General features: G+C 44.9%; 1 protein-coding gene across 7 annotated transcripts in view; it reads left to right on the top strand.

Moving 5' to 3' along the window:
- Nucleotides 1-13,623, top strand: part of aff4 (AF4/FMR2 family, member 4) — a 42,707-nt gene that overhangs the window by 11,276 nt on the left and 17,808 nt on the right. For 5 of the 7 annotated variants that reach the window (XM_080780914.1, XM_080780916.1, XM_080780913.1 and 2 more), the window contains 8 exons: nucleotides 5,363-5,492; nucleotides 8,948-9,724; nucleotides 10,408-10,446; nucleotides 10,619-10,705; nucleotides 10,968-11,001; nucleotides 11,134-11,197; nucleotides 12,272-12,367; nucleotides 13,236-13,389. In XM_080780914.1, the coding sequence (XP_080637040.1) occupies nucleotides 5,367-5,492; nucleotides 8,948-9,724; nucleotides 10,408-10,446; nucleotides 10,619-10,705; nucleotides 10,968-11,001; nucleotides 11,134-11,197; nucleotides 12,272-12,367; nucleotides 13,236-13,389 (1,377 nt within the window). In that variant the 5' untranslated portion in view covers nucleotides 5,363-5,366. The remainder of the gene's footprint in view (nucleotides 1-5,362; nucleotides 5,493-8,947; nucleotides 9,725-10,407; nucleotides 10,447-10,618; nucleotides 10,706-10,967; nucleotides 11,002-11,133; nucleotides 11,198-12,271; nucleotides 12,368-13,235; nucleotides 13,390-13,623) is intronic. The other 2 variants (XM_080780918.1, XM_080780917.1) reach the window with 2 other exon arrangements.

Here is a 13,623-nt window from a genome sequence, read left to right as displayed (position 1 = left end):
AAAATATTCTTTAGTTATGGGTCTGAGGCTAATTCTCATCAAATGGTGGACCGTGGCTCAAATGCCGAATAAATAATGGGCCTTGATTTGAAAACCACAGCCTTTAGAGTAGACCTCTTATGACAGCACAGACGGTCTTTAGAGTAGACCTCTTATGACAGCACAGACGGTCTTTAGAGTAGACCTCTTATGACAGCACAGACGGTCTTTAGAGTAGACCTCTTATGACAGCACAGACGGTCGGCTGTCGGCCAGTTTGAAAGTGTCGGGAGCTTGTCGTCAGGAGTCTCCTCCCGTGGCTTGCCGCCCATATTGCCTTCCCCACGCGTCGGAACCCGTTGATGAAGAACCGAGCATGTTCGGTCAGTTGCCGATCCTCGGGAGACGACACTATCCATGTTGTAGTGATGAGGGGGTAAATTACCCCAGTCTGCTCGTCATATTTCAGGGCTGACTACTGGTGTAGTGTGAACCACTACCATATTCTCAATCTCGACTCTCAATTCCTATACCAATCGATCAACTCCTAAGCAAATCTAGCTAAATAAATGCTACCAGTATGTGTGTGGGGTTTCTTTTTTTTTGCGGGATGCAGAGGCGCTCCGGGGTTGCCAGATTCTGTGAGTGAAACAAGCGACCAGGTCTATGAAAACAAGCCCAAAAGAAGCAACCAGTTTCACCACTTGAGCCCTATATTGCTATTTCCTCAGCTATTTTCAAAAATAATCGTGAAAGCAAGCCCAAATAAGCAACTACACTTCAGAAATAAGCCCAAACTAACGCGCAACTATGAATATTAAGCTATGTTACAAGAAAACTAGCTCAAAGTCGCTTTCTTTTTTATTGTTGATTTGGTTATACCCAGTCCAGACTAACATCTGAGACTAACATCTGTCTCCGAAATAAATCAGGAAAAGTGATTCTGACTTTGATCAAGTACTATGTGCTAACACCATATGCTGAAGTTCCAGTTAAATCAACTGTGTGGTTTCAATGGAACCTCACCTTGCTGAGTTTCCCTGAAACCACAGTTGGAGCAGATGGAAAGCTCTCATCTGACAGCCGTTGTGTCAAGGAGTAACCTCTTGTTCTGCAGTGCAGCTCATTTAAAGTGGAATGAAAGGACGGGAGGAGTGTTTTTACAAAGGAGTGCATTTGATGGTTCAAGGCGCTAACAGCCACCTTTGACATCTACAGTCCCACTCGGGCATGGGGGCTCCTACTAATAGGCTTGTTTGCATCAACAAACACTACAAGAGTAATTAAACCCCTACTGCTTTGTCATCATGCAGGTTCCCATTGTTCGTCTAGATAGAATAATTACGCTTGAGAGCTGTTTCCAGGGCTGCAGAGTGTAGACCAATTTTAATTAGCATAATTTCAAACGAACCCGGATCGCTAAATGATGTGTTATTTGCCAGGGCTGTCCCATCATAATTAATCAGGTGCTTTGGTCTTACTCTGCCATGGCTGTTTTTATGCTAGTATTTCATGCTATTTTTCTACACCTACATCTCTTGTAAAGTGTAAACTATATATAACCCTTTAATAACTCTCGTGAAAGCACCACCAACCTGAAAAGGCTAGTGTCTCTCTGCATGGCGATTAAATTAGTCGTAACGTCCCTGTTGGTCGACTAAGAATGCATTTATTCGAGGTCGATTCCAGTGGGAACTGTGGATAGAGAGGGAGAAATTACTAGTCACCGCCAACATTACTAGCATGTGCCTGTTTATTACTCACCCTGCTTGTTAACTCTTAATCCGCCACCATTAAGTAATGGCGTACTGCCAGGGTTTTATCGTGCGTAACACTTACTTTGAAGAGCCAAATATCCGTAATCGCATGTTACAGTGACAAACTGCTGTGTGTGTGTGTGTGTGTGGTGTCTTGACGGTCGTTGTTCTCTCGGTCGGTGGTTTGGAAAACCCGACCGCGAGTATCACAGCGCCTGCTACAGGCCGCTGAAAACGCTTGTTTGGGCCAGAGAAACGGCCCCTCAATGTCGTTTATGAGATACAGGGCATTGAATGCAGGGCTTAGAATGGAAGTGGATGCGTGTGCGTTTCAAAATGGCTGCGGCCACTGTCCTACTGGATGTTGTTGTGTTAGAGATCGGTGGCTAACGATACAATCTGATCAAAACATGGATTAAAGAAAGTAAACCCTGGAACACGAGAGTCTCGTGTTTTGCGGGCTAGGTTACTAATTTAACCCTTAAGTAGAAAGCTTGTCAGTAGTAGGCAGATCTTGGTTAGCTGAGGTGCGGCGCGGTGGCCTTTTAACTGTTTTCTTTTTCCCTACATTTTTTCCTCTGGTCACTGATCCTTCTACGCTACTCGGCAAGGTCCAATATGAGAACCTCCAGAGATATGTATGCTGCTGCTGCTGCTGATAAACGTTTTTTGTCACCTCCCCTGTTAAGATAAAAAAAATGGTCACCTCCCCTGTTAAGATAATACAGTATATCACATAAACCTTTATTGATACGATCATATGACGTCATAGTAGCAGTATCTATCGCCATTTAATATTGTATGTATTAATATAATATTTGTGCAAAATAATAGGGGTAGCTGGATATATGCACAGCCTATTAACAGTTTTGTGTGTGTATATTTATAATATATTTACAATAATTCGAACGGAATCAACAGATAGGTGCGTAGCCTATCAACAGTAATTATGGAAATGTATTATTTTTATATATATATATATATATATATATATATATATATATATATATATATATATATATATATATATATAGCACTACTACTGACCTTCAACAGTGACTACCGGTATCTGGATAACACAGTCTATCAACAGTCTATGAGTACAGTCTCTCGACAGTTATCTTGTCTTAGAATGGAGTTAATGGTGGGTCCCAGCTGCCTTACAGGCAGCGGTTATGGCCTCGGTGGCTTCCTGGGGTTTGGCTTTAATGGAGTCCTGCTATAGGATTCAAGCATCACGTCTGTTCCTCAAGGAATGACTCATAGCTGGGGATTGTTGTTGATGTAAAACAGACCATGGGCTAGCCATAAGGCTGGTTGAGAAATGTGTATTTACACTTTGATACGCGTACAGATAGCCAGGCTCAAATTGAAAAGAACTTAGAAACGGTGTGCTTTCTGTGATAGCATTATTTAACTTGGTGAACCAATGTATTCTTGAAAGAAGTTACACACTTACAACATTATAGGCAGATCTGATTGACACACTGGGTACATAACACACCGTTGAGTTGTGCAAGCCAAATCCTTGCCCTGCACATGCTCCGCAGTTTGAGAATGCAGCAAGTCTAGTTTGTCGTTTGTGTCGTTTACAGGCATGTGTTTTTGTTTTGTTTTCTTTGTCTCGAGCCTAGCCGGGGAAAGACGTACATGTACACGTATACACGTGAGTGAGGAGTTATTTAAAATAAAGGAGGCGGTCGGGTAGGTGCTGCATAATCATACTCTGTCAACAGTCTTTAAATCATTGTTGGACTTTTTTCAGTGCCGGAGGCCTACAAGGCCTAACTGTGAGGCGTCAGGCTTGAGTTCAGTAGGTGATTTTTTTCCCCTCTTCTTATGTAACTGGCTTCTCCCTGTCTGTTACAATCGAGGACCTCAAGTCCACTCCTTTCATTACTCAAAACAGACAATTTTAACATAGGTGTACTTAGTACTTTTGCAGTTTTTCAAGTGGTTAACTGCATAATGTTTTTCTTGAAACGTGTCCCATTACTGTCATGACGGTAACAGACTGGTATATTTCCAGTCTGGAAGTAGTACTGGCAGCGTTTAGTCACATGTGACATTGTGTTCTCCATGGGTCGTGAAAATCCACACAGCCCTGCCTGTAACAACAACTAGTGAGAAGAAAGCCATGAATAATGGACATGTTTTTAGTTTTCTGATTGGCCACTCAGACAACGAAGGCTTTTTTCTTCACACACCTGCAGGTATACCCCTAATTTGTGGTTACATTCTATGATTTGATTGCAGTAGATTTATTAACCACTTTCACCCATTTGCAAAAGAATTGTGATCCAACGGCTCACAACGCATTGCGTGTAACGAATAGAAAAATGTATGCATATAAAATTATATTCTGAAACAGACATTAGTAAATGAAAAGACGTTGGGAAGGAGTTATTTGTGTTGTAAAGGCTTACAAAAGCATAAAACCTCGAAACTAATGAGACCAACATGAAGTGATAACATGTAGGCGGCCGCACAGTATGTAGACAAGCCTGGTTTAGTCTACTTTGTCCACAGGTTGTCACCAGGATTCCTCCAGTACAGGTTATGTACAGGGTCTCTGTAAATTATGTTAACGGTCCTGTCAGTAACTGTGACACTTAGCCCTTTGTACCTGAACAATCTTACATAAACAGCCACAGCTGTTTGAGAAAAGATGTTTTTTAATACTCCTTAGAAACTAGACACCCAACCTTTTTAATGTAGCACCATAAACTGCTGTGATACACGTCGGTCTACCGCTGGAAAACTGGGACATTGCATCAGGAATGGAAACACAAAGCTATTTTTCATTAGGCCTAGTTGGAAGCCACACAGCCTGAGGGCTCATTTAATCTATTTCAGATGTCATTTGGTTCAGTTTTGATGGCCGAATGAGTCATCACGGTGTATTCTGCCAATTCACAATTCATTCAGTGTGAATTGTGAACCGCAATTACTTTAGCCTCCCTGTTATTTCCACCTGTAGGATAAAAAGCATTGTGTATGGTGCCTGGTGGCTCATTTCAGCAAAGACTCGCTGTTAATGACAGTAAGACATGTCTCAGTGTGCTCAGTAATTTTTGAGTGGTGCAACCACTCCCTTACAGAGCTGTGTGTGTGTGTGTGTGTGTGTGTGTGTGTGTGTGTGTGTGTGGGTGTGGGTTGTGGCTGGGTGCGTGCCTGCCTGGCTGGGTACGTGCCTGCCTGGCTGGGTACGAGCACGAAAACAGCATGGTTGTTTTTCACCACCTGTGCGCAACCTAACACACACACAAACACACACACACATTAACTGTATATATGATGATTTCGGGTGTGCCAGTACAGTACAGTGACAGTACAGTACAGTAGAGGGTACAGTAGGGCACACGGTAACTCTGTCATTTCTCAACCGCTTCGGACGCAGGGCAGCATGCCGGAACCGGCCCGGCCCTCTGTGCGCGTTCCTGGGGGTCTGGAACCAACGTCTTGTCTTGCATGTCTCTCTGTCTCTGCACTCTCCTGTCTGAACTGAAGTTTGTAAATGCCAAGGAGAAAGAAAATAGAAAGAAATAGAAGGGAGGGAAGCAGTTTTCTGTATTATTTCTTATTTCCCCCTGTGTTGACTCACGCTTGTGTTTCTTCGTTGTTAGCAACATGAACCGTGAGGACCGGAATGTGCTCCGAATGAAAGAACGAGAGAGGCGAAATCAAGAAATCCAGCAAGGTGGTGGAGAGGCCTTTCCAGCAAACTCACCTCTCTTTCCTGAACCCTACAAAGTTGTAAGTTCACGTTTTGTTTTGTTTTGTTTTGTTTTTATAACGTGGGTGTTCTGAGAAACGATCACAACTTACTGGTTGGATCCTAGTTACTGGTCAATGTAACATGAAGACTTGTAACGCTTAACCACATGAACCCTAGTGTCCCTAATTCTGGGCTTGTCATAATATAGATAGATGAACGTTCTGCGCAAATATAGGCAGACATTCATCTGTAAAAAATAGCAGATGAACAAGCTCACAACACATTGTGACGCGTTGTGTGAGCTTGTACTGTAGATTGGCTATTTTCCCTATTTGACGTACAATGAAGTATATAGCCGTGGTTTTGTTTTGATGGCAAGTCAATCACTCCTGTCCTGAAGCCAAGGAAGCGTTTGCTTGTTTGTGATTGAGAGTAATGACTGGAGGAGGTCAACACGTCGTAGACCTTTGTTTCTGTGTGAGTTTGTGTCCTTGGTGTTTTTGGCATGAACCCCTCCCCCCCCCCCCCCCCCCCCCCCAATCATAGCCCCATGTCACACTCTCACCTTTTTTTAAACACATGTCAGCAGAAGCAGTTTGTGGATCTCCACTGTGTTGCCACTTTAGTATTTGTTGAGTTAAACCGCTGCCAGAGAGGAATGCATAACCACAACCGTCAATAGAAGCAGCACCTCTCTCTCTGAGTCTCCCCCCCCCCCCCTCTCTCTCTCTCTCTCTCAACCTCTCTTTTCTTTGTTTTTGAGGGGCGCTATCCCCTCCTATACACAGGTTTAATCTTTGTCTTTAGTTCAAAGTTTGTTTAGTAAACGCATTGACAATGAAGGGAAAATGTACGTCATGTGTCGTTTACGTCATATTTTCTCTTTATTGTTAATGGTGTTTAATGTTTGTGTTGGCACCGTTTGTTTTACATCACCATTACATCACCTAATCAACATGAGTTAGACTTTAATATATTAGCGCCCCTCATTTCACATGGGTGTGATTGTTTATAGTCATGATAATCGTTTCCACAGTAAAAGTTGAGTGATTTAGATCAGCCATGCAGTAGCCTACTTCATGTGATGCACAGCCAAGAAAACAAAACAAAAAAGTGACAAAAGAGGAACTGTGAAAAAACATGGACAAACTGCAATTTTTATCTCGATATTCAGGGAAATATCACAGTATGATTTTCTGGCAATATTATGTACATTTTATGTTTCCAGAGGAAAGATTATTTTACTGAATTGTGTGGACTTTGTGCCACCTTGGTAGTCATTGGTTAAAGATTGTTTCTGGGTTGTTGTATCGCCCTACCCTTCTTTTACACATATTGTTTTAGCCACATCCTATTTCTCAGAATTAAGTGAGTAATGCTAATGCTAGTATTGACTCACCGCTCCTTACTATGGCCTTAGGGTAAAACAGGCCGTTCTTTTTCACGCGTCACTGTTCCATGCTGACGATAAATCCAGAACAAACTGGTGCTATGCAGTTTATAAGACATTCGTTTGACTTGACATGACCCATGCAGCCCTGCTCACTTGCCGTCATCCTGCATTCGTGTCCGCCGTACAGTAAATAAAGGAAGAAAACATGCCGGCCTCTCTCTCTCTCTCTCTCTCTCTCTCTCTCTCTCCCCCCTCATTGTCCACCGTGCCTCCCTCGCTTGCCAGAACCCCCCTCCAGAATCATTGTAATTGTAAAACAGGATTTTCAGTCCTCCATAGTGGTCTAATCTTTGCCGCTAACCAGATTTGAGTAGAGGTAAGTGCCTGCTCTCCTTCAGCCAGAGCCAGCCATCAAAGAGGCGGCACAGAATGTGTCCTGACAGGTTGGGAATGGCAAGGGATCAGAGGTGAGTGTAGAGTGCAGGCCTCGTGTGTTTCTGTGTGTTTAGCCCACAACAAAGTCAAAGGTAAGACATGGACTTTGAAGAGGGAGACGTCCACAGAAAGGCTACAAAACGTGCCGACCATTGCAAAATTCAGGACATTAATGGATGAACTACAATGCCGCACTGCACGATTCGGTATTGTTAGGCACGCCAATTGGTGGTGTTAAGCATATAATATAAGGCACACCACTGTGCCATGGGCCAACGTATTTGAGCTTGTTTAAAGAAAATGAAGGAAAAATAGGTCATGAGCTGTGAAGATTTTTTTTGCTTTGTCTCAGGACTTTTGAGAGGTTAACCTTTTTTAAAGGGGACAGACGACTAACAAATGAACAGAACTGAAACCCTATCTGTTCCAATACTAATGGTATTATGCCTCTCCTTGTGATGGTTTCCAGAGACTTATGTAAGCTTGAGTTGACTCTCTCTCTCTCTCTCTGTCTCTCTCTGTCATGCTCCAGACAGTGGAAGTTTACTGTGTTCTGCTGTAAAGGTCTGTGCTGTGTGCACACAGCTGCAGCTGTACTTAAACAGATGTAGAGCAGCAGAGTATAACTTTTTTCCCGTCTTTATAGCATGAGATACATACAGATGTACCACAGACACACACACACACACACACACACACACACACACACACACACACACACACAGAGACACACGCGCACACACACACACACACACACACACACACACACACACACACACACACACACACAAAGACAACCGTTTTCATCTACGGGAAATTACATCAAAGCTTGTCCTTTCTTCACGTGACATTTGAGAGCCTGATGAAGACGTTGAAACCTACGTAAATAATAAGAGCTACGTTATTGAAACCCGCGCCCGCCGTGACACCAACCTGAGAAGGCCCTCCGATATGAGGTGCTCGCTAGACCTTTAGTGCTCCCCCTGCCACACGTGCGCGCCAGACCTGGCAACGCTGGCAGGGGGGAATCGCAGCAGGGCGTGTTACTGCTCAACCAAGTTACATTTCCTGCTACAGATAACGGCTTGTGTTTCCTCCTCACTCCCCTCGGTGTCTCTGTCTGTCAAACAGGGTCGGGGGGTGGTGTGGGGGGGGGGGGGGGGGCTTTGTGAAACTAGATCGCTTTCCTCAGCCGGTGGTTTACCTCTTGTCACGGACTAGTAGCCAACAGGTCGCCCGGTGCTCCTGGCCTCAAAGTGATTGATTAACCTCTTGGATGGAAAGGCCTTTATCTTCTTTAGCAGATGGGGAGGCGAAGGCTGGCAGAGTTTGAATGAGCCAATCGTCTCTGTGCCGAGTTGATACTATAACATATACATATGTGGTATGTTTTAACTGCAACTCACGTGACAGGAGAAATGGGGAGATGTTGTTTCACCTTCAATGTTTTGTTCAATCTCACATGGAGAACATGGCGGCTCGTTTTTGCTTATTTTCCATGACTGTCGCTGTTGACGGTGTCGGCCTTGTCTCCATCTCAATGTGTGCTTTTGATGGAATGCAATTAACCTATGAGGTTGACTCATGCTCCCAATGTGACTCATGTTTCATCTTTGTCTCTCTTTTCCCTTTATACCCCCCCTCCCCCCCTCTCTCTCGCTCTAGTCCAAGGAAGACAAACTATCGAGCCGTATCCAGAGCATGCTGGGCAACTACGACGAAATGAAAGAACCAATCGGAGGGGAGACCATTCCCAAACTAACCGGTAAACCTTCCAGCAGCTCATCGTCCGCCGAGGACAAGTCGGGCCAGTCATTGTTCAGCGGGGACCAGCGTGGCAGCGGGGGCGGCCAGAGCAGCAAGTGGACGCCCGTAGGGCCCGCAGCTGGCACCTCCACCTCTTCCTCGTCCTCCTCCCAGTCCCAGAAGCGGTCGGGCCTCGGCGGCCAGCGAGCCGGCGGCGCCGGCGGCAGCCAAAGACACGGAGGCGAGGTGCGGGAGAAGAAGTCGAGTAAACACGGTGGAAGTTCTGAGCACTCCAAGTCCCACAACTCCAGCCCGGCCAAAGGCTCCCTGAGCTCATCGGCATCCCGCGCTTCTCTGGGCACCGAGACGCACCACGGGAAGGAGCAGCGCTACCGATCCAAGTCTCCCAGGGATCGAGAGGCCAACTGGGACTCACCCTCACGCGTCCACACATCCTTCCCCACCGGGCAACACTCTAGCCAGGCCTTTCCGCCTTCGCTCATGTCCAAGCCCAGCTCCATGCTGCAGAAGCCGACCGCCTATGTGCGGCCTATGGATGGTCAGGAGACAGCGGAGCCCAAGAGCTCGCAGGCGGAAAGCTACAGTGGCCAATCTCACAGCGGCACCATGGGAGAGATGAAGGCGAATGGCAAGGCCTCACTCTCCAAGCTCAAGATCCCCTCTGCACCAGTAGAGGTGAGACACGACATTGTTGCATACAGAATACAGATGGCCTCACTAACAAAGCCAGCGGTCTCTGTTTACACCTCTAAGCATTGCAGAGTTCATTCATTGCAACAAAGGCAAACACAAAATAGTGCTGTTGAGTGTTGAAGATGACTTGGTGTTCTACATACACTCTTAAAGAGTCAGGGTTATAGATTAAATATATAATTTGAATTCAGCTCTCTTTTACGCCAATGTTTGCTAACATTAGCAACATAAACAACCTATTTTTCAACCGCAAAATAGTTTGAAAATTATAATATGTTAGTCCTGGAATCGAATGCTGAGTCATTCACTTCCTAGAGAATAAAAACAAGTCTCTATGACTGTTTTATTTTTGTTGGGGTTTCCCAATTGTTTGGGTCACTTTTAAGGGTAAATGAGTCATGCTTTGGGACTTTAAGTGTAACGGAGGAATCATATTATCCACCCCAACCCAAGCAACAGCACAGGTTTTAATGCATAGAGCATGTCTTGAAATGATGTCATTGCTGTGATATCACTGGTGCTCCGGATCAGCAATAAGGTTCCAAGGGCTGTGACCCCAACATCATAAAGCCCATATAGAAATGACTCACAGAAGTCATCTCTCACACTGGAGACAACGTTGCGTTCGAACACATGTGCTAAGTGTAATGTTTGTGTGTCTCTAGGGTCCCGGCGACGCCAACTGTGTCGATGAGATTCTAAAGGTTGGTACATTCACATTGCTGCCATTTTGGGGTTTTCCTAAAGACTCCCGCTTTCAGCATATTGGAAAGATGATTATTCCATGAGCAATTCACTCTCTGTCCAGTCAGTGACGGTATTTCTTAAACATTTTGTAAGAGTTACAACTGTTGAATTCTTTCCCCGGTCTCTCAGGAAATGACTCAGTCATGGCCCCCTCCATTGACAGCAATCCACACCCCCTGCAAGACAGAGCCCTCCAAGTTTCCATTCCCCACTAAGGTCAGCAGCAGTCACTGTTTACATGCATTCTATAGTAATAACACATCACAGCATTGACTTGATCTATATTTAGTTGCGTGCTGCTGTCTCGTACCGAAAATGGCAAGCTCACAACAAGCTCACAACGGCAACGTGTTGTGAGCTTGTAGGTGGGCTGTTTTCGGTGTGTTTGCGGCACCATGCGCAACAAACGGACCTCTCATATTGTATAAGTCATCTTTTCATTGTTTAGTAATAGCCAACTTTTTTATATTCTTTTTAGGACTCTCAGCACTCAGGTTTTCCAGGTGGACATAGTGAGTATATGGCACATACTGCACTTTGCAACACACAACATGCATTGCATACAACTCTCTACACATCTAGATGAACCTGATGAGGATGACATGGCCGTGGTCTCATTGCTCGCGTATTATGTGTGTTTACAGAGAGGGGAAGTTCTACCAAGTCCTCCAGCAGAGACCAGTCCAAGACCTGTGACGATCAGCCCAAGTGAGTGCCTCCCTGCCCCGCCCCGTTACAGCCTGGCTGGCATTTAAAGCCAGTTCCGCCGCCACCGCCACCATTCATTTAGTGTAATTAGTTCTTGCGTTTTTTCATACAAGAGGAAAGGGCAATGTTGGTTAGACATTAAATAGTTAGAAAAGGTCCAGAGATTTTCAGGTCAGGAGCTAAATAGCACAACAGATTTCACAAGGTGAAATGGGCACAAAGCAGGTTGTAAATAGAGTGCAACAGTTTGATGTCCTAAACTCGTGGGTTCCCTCGCCAAATGTCACCTTGGTGTATTCAAACGATGCACAACATAAGGTCTGTGAGGTTAACGAGAGTTTTACGTTTTGTTCTATAACATGAACTACACCCGTTAACGTCTCCCTTATATGGACATAAAAGGTCACTGGCAGCAAGACAGACATTTCCGTAATTATAGTTAAAGAAAATTGCCAGTGTGCTTCCAAAATAGAATAAAAAGCCTGCAGATTTGTGGAAATTACATTGGAACAAAACGTGTTACTATCATAAGCCCACGCTTGCTAAAGTGCTTAAGCCCGACTCATACTTTGGGCGTATGACCGTGTCATGTGCCGAAAATGGCAGATATACAAGCTCCAGTCACAATACATCACGCATAGCGCTGGGAGTTTGCAGATCGGCTATTTCCGGTGCACGACACGATGGCATCGTAATACCTGGGATTTCTTAATTGATCCAAAAACCCAACGCATAAAACTCTGATTGTAAATGGGCACCGGGAACCCACCAGGGCAGAGATAACTTCCAGATAGGCCTACAACAGTGGTTCTCAAAAGTGGAGTCCAGCAGGCACCCCCAGGGATTCTTCAGGGGGCTCCAAGCCAAATATTTGTCTGTAACTCTTGAGAGTGTACAAATTTAACCAAATGGACCCTTACCTGTCCATTTGGTTATGACTGGTAAGGGGGTGGGGGGGGGACGGGGGTCCTTGAAATGAAAAGGTTTGAGAACCACTGGCCTACAAAGACGTAGTTCCTGTAGCACTCTACTTGCATAGCTGTGAGGGTGTGACTAGCTTTTACTGTGTTTCAGTATGCTGGAGGATGACTTGAAGCTTAGCAGTGATGAGGACAGTGATGGAGGAGAACAGGACTCAGCCAAGAACGCATCCAGGAACACCTCAGCAAGGTATAAGTGGTGCTTATATTAAAGCGTAGTGAAACACCAACGCATTATTATGCCTTTATGTGTGGTAGTATGTGTCCTTCCTAGTCAAGATTAAATCTTTTCCGAGAAGATATCATAAAACCAAAAATACAGGCATAGGTGTCACGATTTTCACCCTCTGAGCCGCCCTCTTGCCTTGCCTAATGACATGACATCAGATTGTACTCTTGGAGGTTGTGATGTCTCTCTCCTGTCCCAATGCATAGCTAGCTACACGAGTGGGAGGGCTATTGTTGAGTCGGACTAGCCAATCACAGACAGCCCTCACTTCCTCCAACCCACTTTGGTTGATCATTGAATGTGTGTAGTAGGCAGGGACAGGCTGAAAGCGTGTGTTTCATTACTCTTTAATCACTGGCTGGACCACATGGTGTAGAAAAACAGGTTTATTTGTCAACCCGTGCTGCGTATCAAACACACAATGTCAGCCACTTGACCAGGCGCTCGTTTGAAGCCTCCATAGAAAGGTTGTGTATAGGAAAATGGCAACGTGTGTGACACCCTAATTGCCTTTTTTACTCCCATGATTTATGAATGTATAAAATGTATTCACTTCAAAGATCTTTTGAACAAGTGTCCAGTGTTGACTGTGGTCCTATAGTCACAATAACACAATCACAAATGATGCAACCAGTGAGTAATGCACCAAAAGAATCCTCTAGTTTTATGGGGGATGTGTGCATGTTTACGGTGGTTGCAAATGGCTGCATGCACGATACAAAAAAACAAAAAACACGGGTGAAATAACACTGGCGTCATGCAAGGCGCGCAAGCATATTCAGTCTAGCGGCTAGCCCTGTCTAATATAATAAGTGGTCTGTCTCCCCAGTAATAACAGTAATAACAGTGAGGTAGCGGACCATTCACGGGACGACTCCAGCAGCCACAGCGGCTCCGAGAGCAGCTCGGGGTCCGACAGCGAGAGCGAAAGCAGCTCGACGGACAGCGAGGCCAATGAACCCCCGCGACCCGCCTCTCCTGAAGTAATGATTGAACGACTTCCTCCATGAACCTTTTGTTTTACGTCATGCCATAATGTCACACGACGTTAACCAGTATAAGTTCCATCCAATGTGCAGTTCACCTTAACCCATTCTGACCTGAGAACAGTTTCTAAAAATGTCTTCTACATCCTGACAGTTTTCTAAAAAAGCTATGTCTGTCAGTCGTTCTTCGATTTTTCTAAAATAGCAGACCTTACCTTGTAGCGTGCCACT

This window comes from Protomyctophum bolini (genome assembly GCF_963924005.1).
Source record: "Protomyctophum bolini genome assembly, chromosome: 13".
Lineage (NCBI taxonomy): Eukaryota > Metazoa > Chordata > Actinopteri > Myctophiformes > Myctophidae > Protomyctophum > Protomyctophum bolini.
This window is presented reverse-complemented; position numbering and strand designations above follow the sequence as displayed.